Source organism: Motacilla alba, chromosome 7 (assembly GCF_015832195.1).
Source record: "Motacilla alba alba isolate MOTALB_02 chromosome 7, Motacilla_alba_V1.0_pri, whole genome shotgun sequence".
Lineage (NCBI taxonomy): Eukaryota > Metazoa > Chordata > Aves > Passeriformes > Motacillidae > Motacilla > Motacilla alba.
The window spans coordinates 27,513,797-27,535,046 of record NC_052022.1 but is presented as its reverse complement, the minus strand read 5'-3'; the positions used below and the strand labels follow the sequence as shown (position 1 = coordinate 27,535,046).

Sequence of the window (21,250 nt, the reverse complement as noted above, 5' to 3'; positions counted from 1 at the left end):
AGCAGAAGTTACAATTTGCACCTGTGTTCATTTCTTTCCTATTAAAAATGTGGTTCTTAAGACTACTCTTTTTTCTGCCCTTGCAAAAATACATTCATTTGGGTAAACACTGCAGCACTAGTCGCAGCACCAAAGGAAGTATTTTCTTTGGGCTCATTCACAGAGTGATTTCACACCTTGACACCATAAAGCTGTGTTAAAGACTGTGGTTTAGTTTCCTTGCTTTTCTTGGATTATACAGTATCCTAAGGTCAAAACTCAGGGAAATCCAAAACTGTTATTAAAAAAAAAAGTATCTATGAAGTGATGACAAATTGCAGACTACAGGTGTTAGATTACATTTTGACTCCAGGCAGGTTTAATATACTTTAGTTTCCTTTTACAATTGCCCTTAGCAGGTACTGTTATCGGTAAGGGATTTAAAAAAATATATGGTACTCAATAAAAGAAGACCGTGTCAAAAGAAATCAATATGAGCGTGCAAAATGGTAGGAAGTCTGACATGGATAAATATGTTCACTTTCATCTAAGTTCAGTCTGAGCTTCTTTTAATTTTGTAGCTCAAATGCTGGCTGCACATCCTGTGCATTTTCCAGTGCAGCGCAGTAATTGCTTCACGAGAGTAAACACCCTTATTAGAGATAATTATAACACTTGTCTGTGGTGTGATGTCCCCCATCTCATGAACACCAGACCAAACCAGCCAACGAGAACTGGTGGCTACACACCACCGTGTAAGCCAGCAGCCCTGGGTGCCATTCATTTTGTCTGCTAAGACAAAGCAGTCACACACTACAAAAAAAACCCCAATTATTCAAGCCTTTTCTATCACTCTTCATCTGCTCCTGACCACCAGTGGAGCCAGAATATTGGATCAGACAAACTGTATCCTAAAACTATCGGCTCCGAGGTACAAGTCACGCTGAGCTACACAAAACAGGACTTAGAGAGGACTCTTGACGAGAGAAATGAGTTCCACAGGGAACCCAAAGTCAAAGGCAAGTTTGGTTTCCAGGCTGGAATGTAAGCTGGTTGAAGGGATTCATTCCAACATCTTTGAAGCACACTCACCACATGCTTCCCTTTGCTTTATGGCGGCTGCCTTGCTCAAGGGCAGGAAACAGGCAGGGATTTGAAAGCATGGCAAGACACTGAACACCCAGCCTCTGAAACAGCAGCCCCATCCTGGAATTCTCCAGGATGAAACTATCAAAAAGGGTCAAAAAGGTGACAAAAAAGGCAACAGGAATTAAAAAAAGAAAAAACCCATGCAATTTTCAGTTGTACATTGCTTTCGGCATCCCACACAGTGATAAGCATAAGCAAAACATAATTAATCTTGACTTGAAGGCAGGGGGAAGGTGTCTTCTTCCCCTCCCCAGCACACACTGCTCCCATTAATGCTAACAGGAGCTTACCATGCATCAAAGAGCAAATCCACCACAAAACATTTTTAAGTGCTATCATCACTGAAGATAAAATATAAATTACAGCCTGATTACACTGTGCTGCTAAGAGGCCACATGTGCATCAAAACTTGCAATGACAACTTCAGATGACCAGATAACTTTGGGACAGGTCTAAGAGGTTACTGTAAAACATCTGTGCGGAGGAATCTTTCCTTGTCTTTGCTTTCCTTTCAAGAAGCTGTGGCACTGCTGTCTGCACAGTTGTTTGAAGAATGTTTACAAATCAGCTTGACAAAGAGAAAAAAAACTTCTGCCACCACTTGACCACAATCATGATCTTATTCTTCAGTAATGCGTGGTTTATTTCCCTTTCCTGATCTCTGTTAATAGACAGCACGTGCCTACACAATAGCCACTATTTTGTCTGTATAATGTTAAAAAAATAAATCAGAAAACTCTGACAATGCAGAACAGTGTCCCGGTGTTTCCTGGGGTAACTGCTCTCCCTCGAATGCTAACTCAACTCTTCCCACAAAAGCACAGGCACAACTTTCATTGCTGTGCAAGTGCCTGAGAACTGGCTGATTTTATGGGGCAGCCTAAATGAGCTCATGCTGATGAACATTCATGCATTAGCTCTGAACTTCCCATCTTGGGCTGGTTCAAGCCAGATCCTTCGGTTCACTGCAGAGTAACTGCAACCAGCACTGGGTACCTCTTTCTCTCATACCTGGCTGCAGCCCGGGAGAGCTGCCAGCAGGTCCTGCCCAGCCCTCAGGTGGAGCTGGCACGTTCCTCCTGTGCCCATACACGACCGGCCAGATCCATTCCGGCTGCTGCTGGCACAAACCAGGGCGCTGGTGACAGAGCGGCCGATGCGGTCAGGAAGTGTTGCACAACCTCGCTGCAGACTCTCTCCTGAAGGCATCGGTGATGGATGGCTCCATTGTCTGGGGATGGGGCACAGCCAGCACAGCTGGCACAGGGGCCAATTGGCTGCACCCCTGGCAGGCAGGCAGGACTCTGCTGGCCCTGGAGAAGCCATGCGAGTCTCTCTTGCCTGTAACCTGTGGTGGCGAGGCAACCTCATCCACAAGGGAAAAAGCAACAGCCCCAGAAACACTGCCCTTCTTCATGGTGATGCTAAGTAGAGTCCCCTTAAGTGGGACTTTTCACATCTATGTGCACCTTGAGGGCCACAAACCTTCCAGTTCACACTCACCTTCTCCAAAACAAGACATGAGCTTTGTGGGCCTCTGACTTGCCTCTTCTGTGCTTTCTCTCACAGTCCTAGCAAGGCTCTCTGGGGTGCTATGGTGTGCAGAGCATTGCTTAGCACTTTCCACACAGAGCCTGAGCTTGGTTATGGCTAAAGGGAGGGTCTGCCAACGATTTCAGGTCAATTCTGCATTTCCCCATCCCAGCCCTGAAAATCCTAATGAGGAGCTGGCAGAATGCCACAGGAACTAAGGAGGAAACAAAAGGGCTTTTGGTTTGGTTTTCTGGAGACAAAACACTTTGGGTGTCCTCTATGCTTTCTTGTTTAATTAACACTACACATGTTCTCCTTTTCTTTTGAAAATCAGAAGAGTATTTGTGGGCAGTGTGAGCAAGATCTTCCCTGACAGCCCCAACCTAGAGCCATGCTTAAGGTCAAGCCTAAACCCCTAACTATGGTGGCACGAATGGCGCCACTATAATCATGTTGTTTTCCAGTTACTCAGACCAGGAGTAGGCACTGCATTACTTCAGGAAGGATATGTTTGGATTAGACACTGGATTCTGGTGGGGGGGTAATTATTTGTCCCATCAAACTGTTTTAGGCCCTTACAGATGGCTGTTTGGGGTTTCAAGAATACCCAACTGTACTGCTAATTTTTACAATGGGAGCAGTTAGAAGTCAGGAGAACCTGACTGTTATGGTTAGTGAAAATAGCAGATTTGTGCTGATAAAACACTACTCAGCATGTTTTTTGGCTTTTGAGATGTAACCACCAATGCACTTAATAACAGGACTTGTGCAAACTATACTGTGTGAATCAAACACATAAAAGTATAAATATTCCTTTTTTTAGAAAGCAAGTCTTAAAAAGTGCATTATAATCAACTACCATGGTAAAAGCAAAATATCCAGTATTACCACACATGCAACTGGCATAACGTGCTTTATTATACCCTTAGCTTGAAACTGGATAAATAAAAATCAAATGACCAAAGTACAGTCTCCTGCACTGACTAGGTCACTGAAGACAGGACGCCTAAGAGAATTAGATCTGAAATCCTTTGTCTTCCTGGTTAAGCTCTAGAAAAGGTGGGCACATGCAGAAAACAAAAGAAGCTACCCTGGCATCTCACTCCCATGCTGCTGAGCTCCATGTCTCACTACTCTGACTTGTACCTATTTTACAGATTCTGGATGCTGGTAGAAAATGACTTCATGGAAAGTCAACAGCACATGCAGTTTATATTCACAGTTTTTTAGTTCATTTTAAATAAAACAGTTTAATGTAAGGCCAGAGGGGCAGTATTAGGACAAAGCAGAAGATGACATTGTTATGGCCCTGGGATCCATCCAGCTTTGCTTCTGGCTGCTGTGGGGAACTCCATGGACTGCTCTGTCCATGGCTCGCTGCACACATGTAATCACAGGGGTAAAGCTCACACTTAACACAAGCCTGCAGCTACTGTAGGTCTGTGTGCAAGGAGCCACAGGCTTTTGCTAGAAATGCGAAACACTATTCTTTGCTTCAATAAGGTTGGGATTGTGTGGCATTTTTCAGTCAAAAATCTTTTGGTCAAAAATGCTGACTGAGTGACATCAAAGTATTGACTAAGTAAAGTCTACTTTGCCAAACTGTTTGCCTGGGGCAGCAGAGGGGTGAATATTCTGACAAAGTTCAAGCAGTTGTTTAGGCATTTTTCATGAAACAGTGTATTCTGGTTGCTTTTATTCAGAAAAACTTTTGCTCTTCAAGTTCTTCCTATTTCCCTTCAAAGCATTATGCTGCTTGTTGCTCTAAACTGCCGCAAACCTTTTTTTTATTTGAACTGAAAATAATAATTTAGAAAGGACCAACATATTTTTTTCTTCCAGCATTTCAGAAATGTCAGCAACCTCTTTAACTCAGCTCAAGCAGTTCTATAGCTCTAGGCTGTACCACCCAAGAAAGAGCAGCTCACAGCCATCTATCTACCCACCTACCTCCTTCACCATTGTATTTACTAAAGGTTGTATTGATGGGAGCTCTGAAAGAACAAAACGTAATGCAGTTTATAAAAGGAGATGGATGTGAATCTTTTCTATCTCAAAATCCAATAAAGCTTACGATTTTTATTGCATATGGGAGTCCTTTGCTCCATGTAACACTGATTAGCAGCTTGGCCAGTAAGTCTGATAAAACCAAAAAGTACTTCCGAATATATTCTGGCCAGAGACATCTGGGAGCAAAGTGTGAGCGCTGCCCCAGGGTCACACATGTACCTTGGGATTTCTTTGCTTGTTCTGTTCTGTCTGGCCATGGTTTTGTTCCATTCACTCCGGAAACAACTATTCCAAACCTCTCTCATCCTTTTAATTTTCCTAAAAAGGGAGTACCATCTCAAAACTATTCCCCCTCACCTTTCCAACATGCATGAATGAAGACAAAAGACTTCCAGCCTGCTTCAGGCAGGGGTCCAGACTAGACATTAATGGATCCCAAACACAGCAATGCAGCATTCTTACTCCTCATCTCATTTAAACAAGGGAACACCAGGAATAATATTACTCCAAGTCAGCAGTGCTTCCCTGGTGCTAATCAGGCCATTAAAAAGGCATAAGCAGTTTGTTTGATGCAGAGGGACAAAGAGAACCACAGAAATTAATCAAAACCAGGAAAAAATTAGAGATTAAAAGTAATAATACTCCTTCCAGCAAACCACAGTCTGAATACATGATAAGTGGCTAAAAGACACAATCACTGCAGATCTAGAGACAAAAATATGTCTCCTGACTGCAAGAAGTGTAAATTAAACTTGCTCTGATACAGAAGCATTTCCTTCACATGGCAGTAACTCACTGCCATTGGGAAATGCAGACCCTTTGCTGCAAACGAGAGCTGCCACAGCTGACCCGCCCTGATCTCGCCTGTGGAAAACACACAAGCTCCGAGTCAACAGTTGGAGGGAAAGGAAGAAAAACCCAAATGCGGCAAACTTGCTAGAAGAGATTTCCATGGAGGTTTTCTCCCCAAATAAGCAGATGGTTTCCAGTTAGTCAGGGTCAGGGACTGCCCGTGTGGTTTCCTGCCTGCTTGCCTTTGTAGCTTATCTGGGCCTCATCAAGATATACAGTCTGAAAAAATTAGAACAGCTAAGTACAGGAATTAGGGGAACTAAATACAAATGAGCTCTGGTCTGCGCTTGTGCAGAGGAGCAGGGGAGTCTGTGCCCGCGGGTGGGACGGAGGCAGCGGTGCTGACCCCTCTGCTGGGGCACCCACGCTGGGCTGCACATCTGCAGGGGCTGGGCCAGGTCTCATTGACACCGCGGTGCCTCTCCAGGAACCAAAGCCATGCCTGACTCCATCCAAAGCACCCTCGGCAACAGCCCAGCTGCTTTGAAAGTATTCCTGACGTCAGTTTACAACCCTGCCTGCTTTAACCATGGTGCCGCTACCTGGTGGCAGCCCAGCTCCATGGCGTATTCCCAGCCCAGCTCCATGGCGTATTCCCAGCCCCGCTCCATGGCGTATTCCCAGCCCCGCTCCATGGCGTATTCCCAGCCCAGCTCCATGGCGTATTCCCAGCCCTGCTCCATGGCGTATTCCCAGCCCTGCTCCATGGCGTATTCCCAGCCCTGCTCCATGGCGTATTCCCAGCCCAGCTCCATGGCGTATTCCCAGCCCCGCTCCATGGCGTATTCCCAGCCCCACTGGCAGCCCAGCGCACGGCGATGAGATTTGCAAAGCTCCGGGCACACACTGGCTCTCGTAATGCTGTGCATGGGAGCAGCGCAGAACTCCAGCAGGAATGTATGCACAAGCTGCCATATGGAAAGGGCATTCTCAAATTAAACCCTGAAACCCAGATGAGATCTGAGCGAAGGACAGTTTCACTTAAAGGAAATGTCTGAGGTCAACCAGCAATTAACTGAAAGGTTCTGATTGAATACGCTATTGACTGCGCTCACATCAGACAGCTTCCTGTTTATTATACCTTATGGGCTGTCTAGGTGCCAAGACATTAAGCTGTCAATAATCTATTAATACTAAACAGCTCCTCCCTCCTTACTCCCCCCTCGCAAATCCTCTTAGGCTAAGAAACTGCACAAAAAAGATGGAAATTTTTGAAGTGAGATGGAAATTAGCTTTTTAGGGTATTTCTTTGCTCGGTTCCAGCTGAAAGTACAGCAACATTCATAAACAATATAACACGCAGTCTATAACTACATGGAAAAAATTGTGTTAAAAAAAATCAGCCATGATTGAGACCATATCCTGAAATCTGGCTTTCTTTTCCAAGCCATCTTTAAACAGTCTAAGTTAAATTTAATTAACAATTTACAACAAGGAGAGAGAAGTTATTTAAAGACAGGCCTACAGGTCCTTAACATTCAGTGTCTGGGAAACAGTTGTATATAAAAAAAAAGTTTTAATGAATTTAATAGAGAAAAGCACTTTAATTAAATGCTGTCAAAGAGGATTGTATTAATGACTGCACACAAAGGAATTTAAAGCAAGCCAAGTATATTTAGCAAATAGGAAGTAGGCTTTCAGAGGCTGCAACTATTTATGTTTCTGCCATTGCAATGCATCTAGGAGATCGTGTTGCCAATTGAAAGCAGTTATGTTATTAGATATGATTTTATTTATTACAGATTATTAAAATTTCAAATGCTGCAGGGAATACATTTATTTCACTTCTCAAATGAAAGAACAAAGATATTTCCTCCTTGTTCAGTAAGAGGAAAAATAGGAGAGGAAATAAATAATAAATAATAATAATAACTTAGCACTTAACTAGTAAAGTGCTGTCCAGACAGATCTTTTATGGGCTTGTTGAGTCCTGAAATTTTAGTGTGTCTCTTTCTTTCTGCTACAACTGGATAGATTTGCAGTTGCTACCACAGCTTCCCTCAACACAGCACAGAAAGAGGAGACAGCTCTTCCTTCTTGTGGGTACAAGGGCCTTCTGTGATACCCTGCATGGTTCAGCTCTAAGAACTACCAAAACCCCAACAAAAGAAATCCTGGCTGTGAAGATTTTGCAAGCAAGACTGAGAATACCAAGGTTTTCCAGGTCTAACCATGAGACTTAGCCGCATACTGCTCATAAAAAGCCAGAACAATTATGGCTCTGCATGAAGACTTTGTGCACAATGTGTTCACCTTCCTCAACATCCACGTGATAGAACTTGGAGCAGGAAGGAAGGGGCACTTCACAGCTTTCTGTGCCCATGTGCCTTGGATTCAAGTGTGGCACATCAAATGAGCATGGCCTAATAATCTGAGGAAAAAGAGCTAGAAAATTCAAGGGTGTCAACATTATTTTGGACTATATTGGCACAACAGTGTAAAACTAAATTTAGCCTCAACTGCAAACAGAAGAATGTTTTAAACACAAATTTAATGAGATGGCTGGGTCTGTAATATCCAGGATGTGTTCTGTGATTTACCACATCCTTTTTGCCATATGTAAAGGTAAAAGGTTAATAATGATTTTAGATGATTCCAACTTCCAAATGTTCCACCAGAGGCACCTTATACATGCTTATATTCCTTTGTTCCTGAATACCAAATCCTTTTTAAGTTAGGCACCACAATGGGAGTTAGTCCTAAATTACTGGTTTTTAAATGTACTTATTTGTAGTTAAGATTTTCATCTTCTCATTTGCAACGCGAAGAAGTGAGTAGAACTGGGAGAGAAGTCATTGGAAAGGAGGCACAAGGGGATACCAACTTCCTTTCACAATGTGAGTAGCATCATAAATGGTGAAGTTTAATTTTCTAAACACATTATCTGATTTTTGTTTAAGACTTTTATTAAAGTCATGTGTGATGTGTGTTGAGAATGTAGCCTTTGTTGTTCCACAGCTAGGGATCTTGCAAACAGCTTCACTTTGTCTGTGCCAAGATATTTTGGAATATTCTTTGAAACACTGTAAGCATAGATGACTGTGAGAAAAAATATGTGCTACTGTACTTCTGGATACTTCATGCGTGAGAACAGTGCATGCACACAAAAACACTTCTCCTTTCAATCTGCAATTCCTATAAAGGTCCATACAAACATGGAACAACATACACAATATACTGACCCTGAACAAAAAAGAAAAAAAAAAGGAAAAAGAAAAAGAACACACCAAAGAGTTTCACAAAAAAGACTGGACCTGGGCAAGGAGACTAACCATCTGTGTCCTGTTCTATCACAGCCTAGCTCCCAGCACTGCCCAGAAGCTGCACCATTTCCCTGGAGGATGCTGTGCAACACAAAAGGAAGAGTAGCTCCTTGGTCTTTGAGGGTCACACTAAGTGCTCTGGTAGCACTATTCTCAATGGTTTCTCTCCCCATATAATTTTTATAATTGCTTATGTGCAGAAAAAGACCAGCTGCAATGATCCGGCGTCTATCCTAAGATTTCTGTAGAGAGCCTGAGAATAAAATGTTGCATACAGCCAATAACCTATAAACATTTACACATCTCTGAAGCCTGATACTATAATTTACGAACAAGTGTGGAGTAATTAGGAAGAATTAAAATTAAATTAAAAAGAGCAATATTTTTAACTGCAAAAATTTTCAAATGGAAATGGAACAGAGGCTCATCTAGTGGCTTTTCAGCCTTCAAGGTTTGCCTGCTGGCAAGCTTCAAAGGTTACATGAATCTAAAGAGCTTTATTTAGTGATCTTGCTCTATATGTTTGCTCATCCTCAACCTACTACAGCTCCTTGCAACACTAGCAGCTTAGCATTTACAACGGGGCCAGGACTGTAAGAAATGAGGACTAAATCTGGTCAACTTGTGTGTGAAAGGCAAAAGGGTGAGACAACAGGGGTCACAGCTACAGTGATGTCATTTGCTAAAATCACAACTTGTCAGAGCAGCACCAACACAAACCACCACCCTGCTGCTCATTGCCAAGTCTCAGCAGAGCTAAATCTGCACATTCAGATTTTAGGGAAAGCTTCTGCTTGGAGCATTTTGCCATGGGAGCCAGGGCAACCCAAGCAGAGCTGCTCTGGAACAGCCTCACAGAAGTTGTACCCTCAGAGTCATCTTTATTGTGCTGCTGAAGAAAAGCACTAGTCATTTTCTCACGGCTCCTTCACATAAGAGTCCCACCTCATTCCTGCCCTGTCCTCAGCCAATCCTGGACTAAACGAAAGCTGTCTGGGAACAGGTGTCACTGAAGTGGCCTCATGGTTTCAGGTTCTGTACAAATGTGAAAAGGATGTACTATTCTGACAAGACTGAACTTGCCACCAGAGGAAAACTTTAAACTCTGCAGTTTACTTAAATCTCCCATTTCTAGGGTTAAACGGAGCAATGCTAAACCTAAACTAATTTCAGAACAGAGGCAGTTTGGCTTTAATTGCAAGTACACTCCCAGCTATCATTCAAGGGGAATAACAGGCCTAACGTTAATAAAAATCAGCAGCATTTTCAGCCACATTAGATATCCACACTAAACAGAAACAGCTGAGATGGTGCAGTAGGCAGGTTTGGCTGTAGCAGTCACAGCTCAGGGCCGTTCCCTGCAATTGTGGCAACTATCAATCACAAGAAGATCTACTGGATACTTCAGAGTAAAATATAAGGGGGCTGTTGTCTGATTTGTGCCTCTGTCAAACTTGTGCAAGGCTCCTGAACTACTGTGACCCATCAGAAAAATGGTGTGCACCAAGAGGATGGAGAACGAGAGCATGCAGCTACAGCTGGTGTTTCAGAATGCACCCGCTCTGGCTATAGGGCACAGGTACTGGAGAAGCATGAGAAAGCAGCTCAGAACTGGATGATGCCTGAGATTTTATTTTTTTTCTGCATGTACCACATGCTCTAAAGACAGTTCCTTTACTCTGACCCAAAAGCAGTCACACACACAATAGAGAAAAATGCAGTGTGAGTGACATTGCAAAAAATATTGCTTAACACTGCATAGAAATAGAAGTTAGATAGTTTGAGTTTTTTCAGAGGTTTTTAATAGTTCAGACTGAAAGGAGATACTCAAATTGACTGTTTCTAATTCTGATAAGAGAAAGAATAAAACTCCAAGTAACTAACAACTAAAAACCAGAGATATTCTCCACTCACAAAATTCACAGACCTCATTCTGACACACATTTCCCTCTGTAGTTCTAAATCTAAAAAAAAAATGAAATCCAAGTGCAACCCTCCCAAACCAAAGCTCTGAGCATTTTGAGTGTAACGAATAACCTACAATATAAGTTTCTCTTGAAGTCCATCTGGGTTTGCTGAATACAAGTTGTGTCACCAGTCTTGACCATTCCTGTCTGAGCAGACATCACATCCAGCCATGGATTAAAGAACTAGGAGTCAAAAAGCAGTGGGTATCAATCTATGGTCTGTCTTTTGGGTGCAGAGAAATGACCAAAAAGCAAAACTATCACAGTGCAGCCATTAAGAATGAATCACAGGGCACAGCATCCCCGCAAAAATGTGTATCAAAACAGTAAGGACCAGACTCAGAGAGCTAGCACAGTTTGGGAAAGTAATTTTTGTCCAAGTCTCACAGACAACTCAGTCCTAATTTCCAGTATGCAAAATCCCCTGGTGTAACTCAGACAAACACAGCAAAACCTCACTGTGCACATCATCCTATGGATCATTAAGCACACCATGTTACCCTATGGAATAACACAGCTTTGCTTCACTTATCATCTAAGATTTCCTAAGTATTATTAATTAATAATATTTTTAAAGAAATTTCAAGTCTCACTGTTTTTTCCATCTGTGTGCTATGCATTTTGTGACCCATGAACTCCAAGACATTATTTAGAATTAGATATTTCATTAGGAAGCACTGCTGCGGTGTTCATCCCCCTTTAATACTTCTAGAAAGAGAATATGAAATTAGTTTCATTGGATTGCCATCGCCACTTGCCTTGACCCATTTTTACGAGGGCTCCATGTTCTGCTCTTTTGTATTTCATTGTTATTTCTAAAATACTCATTCCATTCTATCCCTCACAAAATTATAAAATTGGTATTTCATTTACTTCTGTGCTATTTTCTGCATATTTAAAGAGAGATTACAATGTTTGCAGTAAAGACACAATACAGAAGAGCTTTCCTAGAGCTTTTCACTATGCCTTCTTTTATTTACTACTGCTCCTCCACGATTTATGATCTGAACAATTATATATTTCCAGATTTGTCTAAATCAAAGCTTCTGAGAAATAAAAGGGTGGAGGGATGTCATTTTTAAAAAGTGACAATAGTAACAGTGTATCAGAAAGCAACATTTAATTGCTCTTAAATACATATGTACCTACTAGCTTCAGATCTACTTGTCACCTTAGAGAAAATGAGAGGCAAGGTTCCCACATTCTCTGAATAGAAGGTCCTTTGCTGCAGTGGTGGCTCATTACTCCAGAGAACCATCTTACCCACCCGGACACTCCAGAGACAACAGCCTGATTCATGGCCCTCCCAATGGAGTCAGGTTTCTCAGCCCCAGCAATTAACAATGAATTAGCACTATATTAAAGTGCCAGCCAAGATGGTTACTCTCTGGAGTGGTCACCTTGGACACAGCAGACAAACAGTGGGAGAAGGCAGAGAAATTAGATTTACTGTGTCCCAGCATGTCTGTAACAAACACGGAATCCCTGGCTGGCAATGGGAAGCAGCTGTAGGCACTTGTCAGCATTAACACTCCAGAAAGGTCCAATGCCAGCAAACGGCCAGGGAATGGTGGGATTTAGCAAGGGATGGAAAGTAAGACAGGGAAGGAGGGCTCACCTCTGCAGAGCAGGGAGCTAAACACAGAAGCACGAGGACTGCCTGCTGCAAAGGGAGTACTTTGCACACTGCTAAAAGCCAGGTCAGGCCAGATCAAAGGGCCAGCCAGGATCCAACTCCTGCTGGTAGTGGTGGGAGAGGATGAGAACATAAGGAAAAAATGTAATAATGCTTTCCAGGATACCCTCCCACCCTCCAGAAACCTGTGGCTCAGGCACTGTGTAATTCAGAGGTGATGTCCTTATGGTACCCCAGCTAGCAACAACCTCACTGCTCTTCTTCCTACCAGCACTTTGCTATTACACCACTGCATGGAATGGAGGGAGAGCCTCTTAATGGACACCTTGATTTCCTTAAAAACCAAAAGAGAGGCTGTGGCAAGCTCAGCCTCCATGCACAGCAGCATGTCGGTGTAGCATGGATGCCCCATAAGCAGCGAGTGAAGGAAAATCCACACTCTGACATGGCCATATGGCCACACCCAGTGCTGCCAGAGAACACAGCCATGTCACAGAGCTCCACAGGGCTCACATTTTATGACTCTTCAGCACAATAACAAACAAATCAAGTATACAGGGAGGAATTTTTTAAACACTCAGCTTCCACTATAGACATTATTCATTTCAGAAACAGTAAAATAATTGATTAAATGGATTAATATATGGCTGATGGGAAAAATCTAATGGAAGAGAGAAAAATAAACATGTTTTTTGGTTTTAAAACCCCAAACTTAAAGCTAAACAGGGAGGTGCAGGCTAGTAATACCAATCCAGTGAGAGCAAGAATCTCTCACAAAGGAAACAACAATCCCTTAAAACATGAAGAACCAGCCTATGTCAGCTGATCTCCCACAGCACAAGTGCCCCACTGAGCACACCCTACCTTACAGAAGACAGAAACCATACCCAGACTTGGGGTAATTCCCTCATTTGAAGTGTCCCCAACTCTGTAAGCAGCAAGTGAACTACACAAAACACATCACAATGATATCTTTGCCATTTCCAAGAAGCCATACTGAAGAAAAGGCTGCAATATAGCCACATGCTTCTTGTGATGACAGCTAGGATATCCAAGTCTTCTTCCAAGTCTGACAGGGGGATGTCCCCAGCCCAGACAGGGTTAAGTCATGGTGGTTGGTAAGTCTGGCAGCAGAGTGGGACAGCCTGTTTTCAGGCTCTCCCAGTCTCTCAGCTGAAGGAGCAAAAGACTCAAGCATCAGAGAGAGGTTACCATACACACACCTTAGCCATCAGAGCAAAGAGAAAGATGGGCTGGGCAGAGAGAGAGAACAGAGGTAAGATCCTGCCTGCTTCTGTGTTACAGGTCTGCACCTGCTGTTATTCACAGCACTGCTGCTTGTCTCTTCTTCAAAGGGCTGTCATTTTCCTATCAAGGCTGCAGGTAAGGGCTTGACTTACAGCACACTTCTCACCAGCAAACCTGCAAAGCAAAGTAGGTCGGTGACTGCAGCTCTTGGATGTCTTCACCCCCTGCTAAAATGCAGCCAGGCACTGTGGCAGACATTCTGCACCCGCCACTGCTTTGAGAAGGAAATGAGAGTTGCTTTCCCACTTGACACTACAGGGGGAATTTCAGATAGGCAGAATGTAATTACTTGGCCTGGAGTTCAGCCAGGAGCAGGGCCCAGGACCCCTACCCTTATGTAAAGTGTCACAAAATCTCCAATGACTGCAAGTGTGAGGACCTCAGCTTTACATCTCTGGCTGCTGTCATTGGTTCTTCATGGCTAATTACCTAATAGTGACCCTTGCAGCAAACCTAAAAAACAAACCTTGCTTCTCGAAACAGTTCAACTCTCAGAGACTGAAAGCGATGCAAAAATTACTTTGTGGTGGGTATCTTTTGACAGTAGGGAGCAGGTGGACAGCAGACCTCCTGTGCCTGGCACTGGTAGCGTGTCACTAAGAAACCTACTGGGGTTTTTGGATGGGCAAGCATTGCTTTAAAATGCAGCACCCCCAAAACACAAGCCTACTGTATCAACCGCATACCAGTCTCCAGAGTTTTGTTGTATGAAGTTGCCAGCTGGTTCCATTTATTTTTCTTCATTTTTCATATTTTGACTGTAATAAATAATTAATCCATGGCTTTGTAACTTGCTGACAAATACAAATGCACAGCATTCCAACACAGTGTAACATGTCACTCACAAAAGCCAACCTGCATGATGCAGAAAAGTGATGTGCAAGAAGGCTTTGGAAAGTAGGCTAGTCATCAAGGTCACTCACAAGATCCCAGGGAAACTTTTTCTCTCCCTTAGAGGATATTCCCACTTGCTGTGGACATCAGAACTGGGTTAATATGTTTACAGAGGTCTCGTTGTCTTCCCACATGTTAGGTTGGCCCTTTCTTTACCTGTTTGCAGCTTCTTGCTTCCAAGATCCCATAAACATTTTGGGACATGGAAGACAACACTTGCTAAATTAATTACTTAGAGAGCTTCCCCTCTTTACAGCCCTGACAAACCTGAACCCAAGGAAACAGGTTTTTTTTTCCTTTTAGGCAAAGACACAAAGAAAAGCAAGGACAAAGAAGTTGTGGAAGAGACAAAAGGGACTGAACTAGGCAATAATTAATCTGAGTGAGACCTGCATGTTTCAGATGGGCAGGACAAGACAGAGGAACCTCTCACCTTTAAAAAAAGGGGGCAAGAGAGCTGGCAGCAGTGGTAGCAGCATAAGAGCAGCAACAAAGAATGCCAAGATTCACAGCAAGAGTAGCAAAGCAGTGCAATCCACCATCAAACAATGGGGAGAGTGAAGGTGGGAGGAGGAACTGCAAGATTATCAGAGAAATGCACAGTACAAACAACCCCCACAGTGGTCACATAATCTGGCAGCAAGTGAATGGTACCGAGTGCCAGGGGCTGAATTGGAGGGCTGAAGGGAAGCAGGACTGCTGTGGAAGGTGTTGCCTCAGCTTTTTAGATTGAAGAAATGTCTCCTGAGCCTCTCTTGACCATCTGTAGATGTTTGAATTTGTGACATGCATTACTAGTTATTAGGAAGATACATTAATCTGATTTTCTCTTCTGACTGAAGCTGGAACTGCAAAGAAGAGAGTCTGTATTTTCACTTGGTTTTCCATACACATATTTGTATTTTTTTCTCATTCTACCAATACTTGAGAAAAGAGTAGAACAAGGGTGTACAACCAAAAGTTCGTACTAGTCACAAACGTACAGAGAAGCAAAACAATCCCAATGAGGCTGTGAAATGATGGCCCATTCCTCACAAAATGCTCAGCATGGTCATTTCAGAAGTACTTTTAAGTTTCAGTCAATCCATAAAAAGCCCATCTCCACTCTGCACTCTTGGTACCTCCTGTGTTACCCCAGTCCTCCCACCCAGACACGCTGAGGAGGCAGAAGTGCTCTGACCTGCACAGGCTCGGGTGTGAGCTGCACCACGTGCTGCATACGCTCGCTGTGGTGGTGCCTGGACTCCTCCTCATAGATCACATCCCTCTCGTGCTGGGGAAGGTTCAGGAAGCGGCGAATGGTGCAGAGGTTCTCCCAGAGAGTGCGGTTTTCTGGGCTTGGGTTTTCTTTCCAGCGCAGCAGCTCACACAGCCAGCCCTGCAATGGAAGAGTCAGCAGAGTCAATTTACCGAGCACCAAAGAAGCAGATGTGAGCAGGAGGTCAGCTAGACTTAAAGCTCTGTGCTGGTCTCATCTCACTCGTAAACCCCCACCACCCCAAGCTGCCATTTAGTCTCAACAAATCTGTGATATATTCTATTTCCTGCAAGTTGGAGAAACTGAAACAAGCAGCAGTGCTTAGCAAAAACCAGTGTTTTGTCCTCATCATATTCACACCATGTTCAAAATGTTCAGGCTAAATATTTTTCCTACAGAACAGCAAAGATGAAACAGAGATGCATCTTCACTTCCATTTCAGAGCCCCTTCGTTTCTTCATCCAAGCAAGAGAAAAGGAGACACAACTCCTGAGACTTGCTAACAATCCTCACTGCAACCTGCAGCCACAGAACCAGAAATTCAACACTACTCCAAATGTCTAGTAGAATGTACTATCAAGACTTCTGATTTGCTGACACTATGTTGCACTGACTGCCCCAGCTCTGAACCCCACGAAAGTTTTACATCTTTAAATAATAAAATCTAAGAGAAGATGCAGCCTTACAAAAAGGGAATCCTCGAGCATCTAACACCAAAGCAGAAAACAGGGTCATGCAGAAGTTACTAGAGATACCAAGACACTAGGTGGAGGTAATTCTAAACCCAACTACAGATCGCAGTAAGAGCATATATTATTTGTGCTGTCTTGTTTAAAAGTTAGTTTGAAATGCCTTTAAAAGGTTACTGCCATAGGGAAGGAGCTGTAGGACCTCTGCACAGGGACTGACTGCTCAGACCTCTGAGGTGAAAGCATCTGCACGCTCCAGCAAGAGGAAATGACCCTGAACCCCAAGGGCAAGGAGAGCCCAAGGGCAAGAGCTGCTGGGGTGAGGACAGCCCCCCATGTGCAGAGCGTGACCCAGAGTCCCCAGCAGGTGAGCCAGAGATCGTGGCTGCTGCTGCTGCTCCTGCATGGCGTGGGGACACAGCCAGCCCCATCCTGCCTGCCAGCAGCCTGCCCACTGGGGGCTGGGGACAGTGGCTCCCCTCCTGTGCCTGCACAGGAGACGCAATGCAAATGACAGAAGATGAGAAGATAATGCCGAGGATGCTGTCAACGCGCCTTACTGACTCCTGTCAAAATATTTTACCTAGTAGCTTTATAACCCATCATTTTCAAGCTACAGCTCAGCATTCTGACACCATTTTGACAGGCACCTTACAATACCTAAAAGATAGCTTGATCAATGTTAAAAACATTTGGTACAAGAAGTAGCCAAAATTGTGTTTTTCTGAACAGTGACCAGAGCAAGCCGAACAGGCAGGTTCATTACCAGCCCACAGCGGGGCTTTTTGGTATTGCTTTTTTGTGTAACAACTTGTAAGCCATTGACAACTTTTACCGTGCACTCTAAACCCCGTGTATAATATCATAAGCCGTTGTTTGTGTTACTCTCCACTGTGTCTTCTGCCTTCACCCCCCCAAAAAAGGCAAGATTTGATTATCTCCGCTGCATCAGCCAAGACAGCAACACCAGCTGTTCTCATTGTGCAGCCTCTTCCTCACGGCCTACATGTTAATAACCTGATCATTCCATTTTCTCCTTCAACTGCCGGCTGCAGCACAGCGAAGAGACAAAAACCCAGGCCCATCTGCAGCAGCTGTAGGCACTGAACTGTGAAGCCACCAGGGATTTATAAACTAATCTGTAACACAACACTGCCTTGTTTTTACAAGTGAGAGGCCACATTTGTGCAGACCTGATCTTTTCTTGCAATAAACTTGGAGGGCTGGGGGTGGGGGGGCAAGGATGAAAACAAGACATATAATAATTTACTTAGGGGAAAAAAACCTCCGAGTTGTATTTTCAAAGTGTTTTGATTGGTATTTGGGCAATCTCTCAGCCAGGTGAAGTCTGCATTTTAATGTGGTTTAGCCACATCCCTTACCCTCAATTGTCCTCCTTCCACTGCTCAGAAATCTCCCAAAACTTCGTTTCTTTTAGAGAAAACATAGGAAGAAAATCTCCCAGCTCCACAATGTTTTCTCAGGGGTTCCTCCATACCAAGGAAATAATTTTTGAAATGGAAAATAAACCATCTGTAGAAAAAAATCAACTCCTGTTGTTCCCTGTTTTCAGTGATCTGAATAAGCCTCCAACTGAACTCGTTCAAGATGTTTCAAGCAGGTATGTTTAACACCTCCTGGGGGATGCTGTAGCATGAAGATCCATCGTGTAGCAGAAAATACAGGATAAGCCCTGCACCTGGTGGAGCTGGAGTCCATTGCTGGGGAGACCTACGAGAGGATGGGGTGCCTGGCTCTGGCAGAACCCAGGCCCAGCTCGGCAGAGCCACCTCCCCTTCGCAGGGCTGGACCGGGCAGCCCGACGGTGACTGCCGCGCTTTGATTTATCTGTCCCGTTATAATCAGCGCTCATTACAATCACTTAGAGCAACACTACAGGCCTCATTACGGACTAGGCACTCGCTGCCATTAGTCTTTAAGAAGGATAGCGCTCAATTTGCCTGGCAACATGCGAGGTCCTGACCTTGGAGCTATTAGGGAAAAGATTAGACTGCAGTGTGACCATGTGTGCAGACATGAGCAAACCAAATTAATTTCTGGCAAAGGGAGGCACCAGGCAAGGACCCCACCATCCCGAGGACACCTGAGAACTTCTCCATTCCCCAAAGGAGATAAGCTAATGGCACGTTTAAAGGAGCCTGGTTCTGAAGGTGAAGCACATCCGTGGTATTTAGAGAGATATTAATCCAGTTTCCCCACCAAGTATTTGCTTGGCTGATCAGATTAAGGGATCTAGCCTTCAACAGCACACCCCCACCACAGCAGGCCCCAAGAAATCTGTGATACTTCACAGCCTCAGACATATTGCACCATGTGTACCCAGCTGCTACAATAATTAGCTTATGAATGTATCAGCTGGTTCTGTGATTTTTATAAATAATAACTAACCTACAGAGCAGAAAGATTTCCACGAGCCTAATATTAGCAAGAAATTGCAAGGTGCGCCTAACTGAATTGTCATTGTGCTAAATGCCCTGTCTTCTCTCACGTTGTGCGAGACTGGATCTCCCCCAACGCCATTTATAAATATTTATTTTTGCAATGTATTTGTGTCAGCTTTCTTCACAAGAGCCATTATTCGCTCACCCCCACACATACACACGCATACCCACTGCGTGCATGTGTACACTCATCTGCATCAAGTCTGTCCTTTCACTACTCTTTTTCTATCCTTCCCTCTCTCTATTCAAGCATTCATTCAAGACCCTCTCTTATCCATCTATGGGGCTGTTTATTAGGCAATAGCTTTGACTAATATGTGAGAAAACACAGCGTGCCGCAGCTTACTCACACGTTCTTTATGGCTGCAAGTAACCGCCTTCCCCATGCACAGATGAAAAGTCTGCATCGGCTTTTTTTAATTATTTATTTAAATAATCTTAGCACGCCATCCAAGAAAGTTTTGCAGTACCAGGCAAAAAAAAAAAGAAGTGTAAATGTCAAATAAAACAGTGACAGATGACAGTATTCTCTATTGAATAGCACCGTTTCTTCGTGCATGTTCAATGAGAACTCATGAATTATTAATACACAAAATCTCCTTTTACTGTTAAAAATCTCAACTTGGCGTTTTTTGGTTACAATTTTTAAATTTTGTTTTATTTATTTCTTTGGGGTCTGTGTATGTTACACAGAGCTTTCCAGGAGAATTATTTCATTTAAGAAATGCTAACATACAGAAACTTTTGGAGCTACAGCCATTCACAGTGAATTTTCATCTATAGCTACATTTATTGGCATGAAGAAGGAAAAGTGAAGGAGACACTATCTCACCACCTTTCCCCCCACTCACCCACAGCATCTGAGCCCGCTGCATTACAAATAAATACAACTTCTGTGAACATATTCTGAAAAATCTAACTAATAACACACCCCTCCCCAGACCCGTAATACGCTGTGTTTCTGGTCCTGCCTCCTCTGCACATCACAGGTCTCGCTCCACCACACAAACAGCCCCCTTGGCTGCCAGAGTTACCAGAGAGCTTGATACACACCAGTGTCAATATGGGTGGCAGAATCCAGCCCTTAATGTCAGCTTCTAAAGTTCTCAATTGGGAATGTCTTCCATTAAAAATAAGAGGAGGAAAAAACAGCACAATTAAAGGATGCTTTTGGCTCTACATTCAGGCACACCCAGCGCTTGTGGTTTCAAGGAATTCTGCTCAGAACTTCCTTTATTTCACCCCAAAACTTCTAGAGGCATCAAGAATGCAGCCCAATTTAGCTTATTAAAGAGAGCTGCAGAGAAGTGGTGGCCTCTAATTTTGTTGTCCTCATGAGACAAGATAAACATTTTCTAAGCATTTTGTTTCATTAAAAAAATAATATCATATCAATGTCGTATTTTTAACCTCTCTGTCTTCCAATCAAATACACTTCCACATAGCTAAGCAAACAACAACAAAAATCTGCATAAAGCCAGCCATTCCCATTGTGCTTTTATGCTGTTAAAGAAAAAGCATGCTTAGAACACCAAAGTGTGAGGCTTGGCACCCTCAAACCCCCTCAAGGACAGCGAGCTGGTGCAGCAATCCTGAGCCTTATCTCTGTCACTTATCCCAGAGCCCTGTTTAGCAGCTTGACCCTTTCACTTTTGCTGGGCTTACCCAGGATCAGGGCAGCCAGGCGTACCAGACTACAGTAAGGTCAGTTTTTCCAGCACTCAGTACAGATGTGCACAAACACACTGACCCCCAAAACTGCTTCCCGCAGATCTGCTGCCCTGCAGCCTGCCAAGGACCAAATTTCTGACCAAGGACAAAGAAGGCACATGGGAAGAGCTCAGGCTCACAGTCATGCTGGGGTACAGGCCCATGTTTACACTTTGCCAAAAGCCACTGCAGGAGGTGGCAGTTGGGTGTCCACGGTGACTTAGTCACAGGCAGCTGTTCTGCTTTGAGCATGGATAAAGCTGCAGCTTAACTGACCTTGTGTTTCCCTGCACTTACATAAAATTAATAACAATAATAACAACAATATTAACAATACAGTTAGTTGTCTGCACTGACATTTTCTAGGGTCTCCAGTGAAAGCATGAGTAGGCAAAAGAAGAGGTTTTTAGTAAAAGTGATTCAGGAATAAATCTCAAAAATAAATGCAAAAGGCCGTTTCCTCACCCACATCATCAGTGCAGAAAATGTCAACATATGTGACAAAAGGAAAAAAAAGCAGCAATGATTGACGCAAGTCTT

General features: G+C 43.6%; 1 protein-coding gene across 3 annotated transcripts in view; it reads right to left on the bottom strand.

The window, feature by feature from the left end:
- SATB2 (SATB homeobox 2) overlaps positions 1-21,250 on the bottom strand; it is a 131,781-nt gene that overhangs the window by 6,353 nt on the left and 104,178 nt on the right. For all 3 annotated transcript variants that reach the window (XM_038142453.1, XM_038142452.1, XM_038142454.1), the window contains one exon: positions 15,772-15,969. In XM_038142453.1, the coding sequence (XP_037998381.1) occupies positions 15,772-15,969 (198 nt within the window). The remainder of the gene's footprint in view (positions 1-15,771; positions 15,970-21,250) is intronic.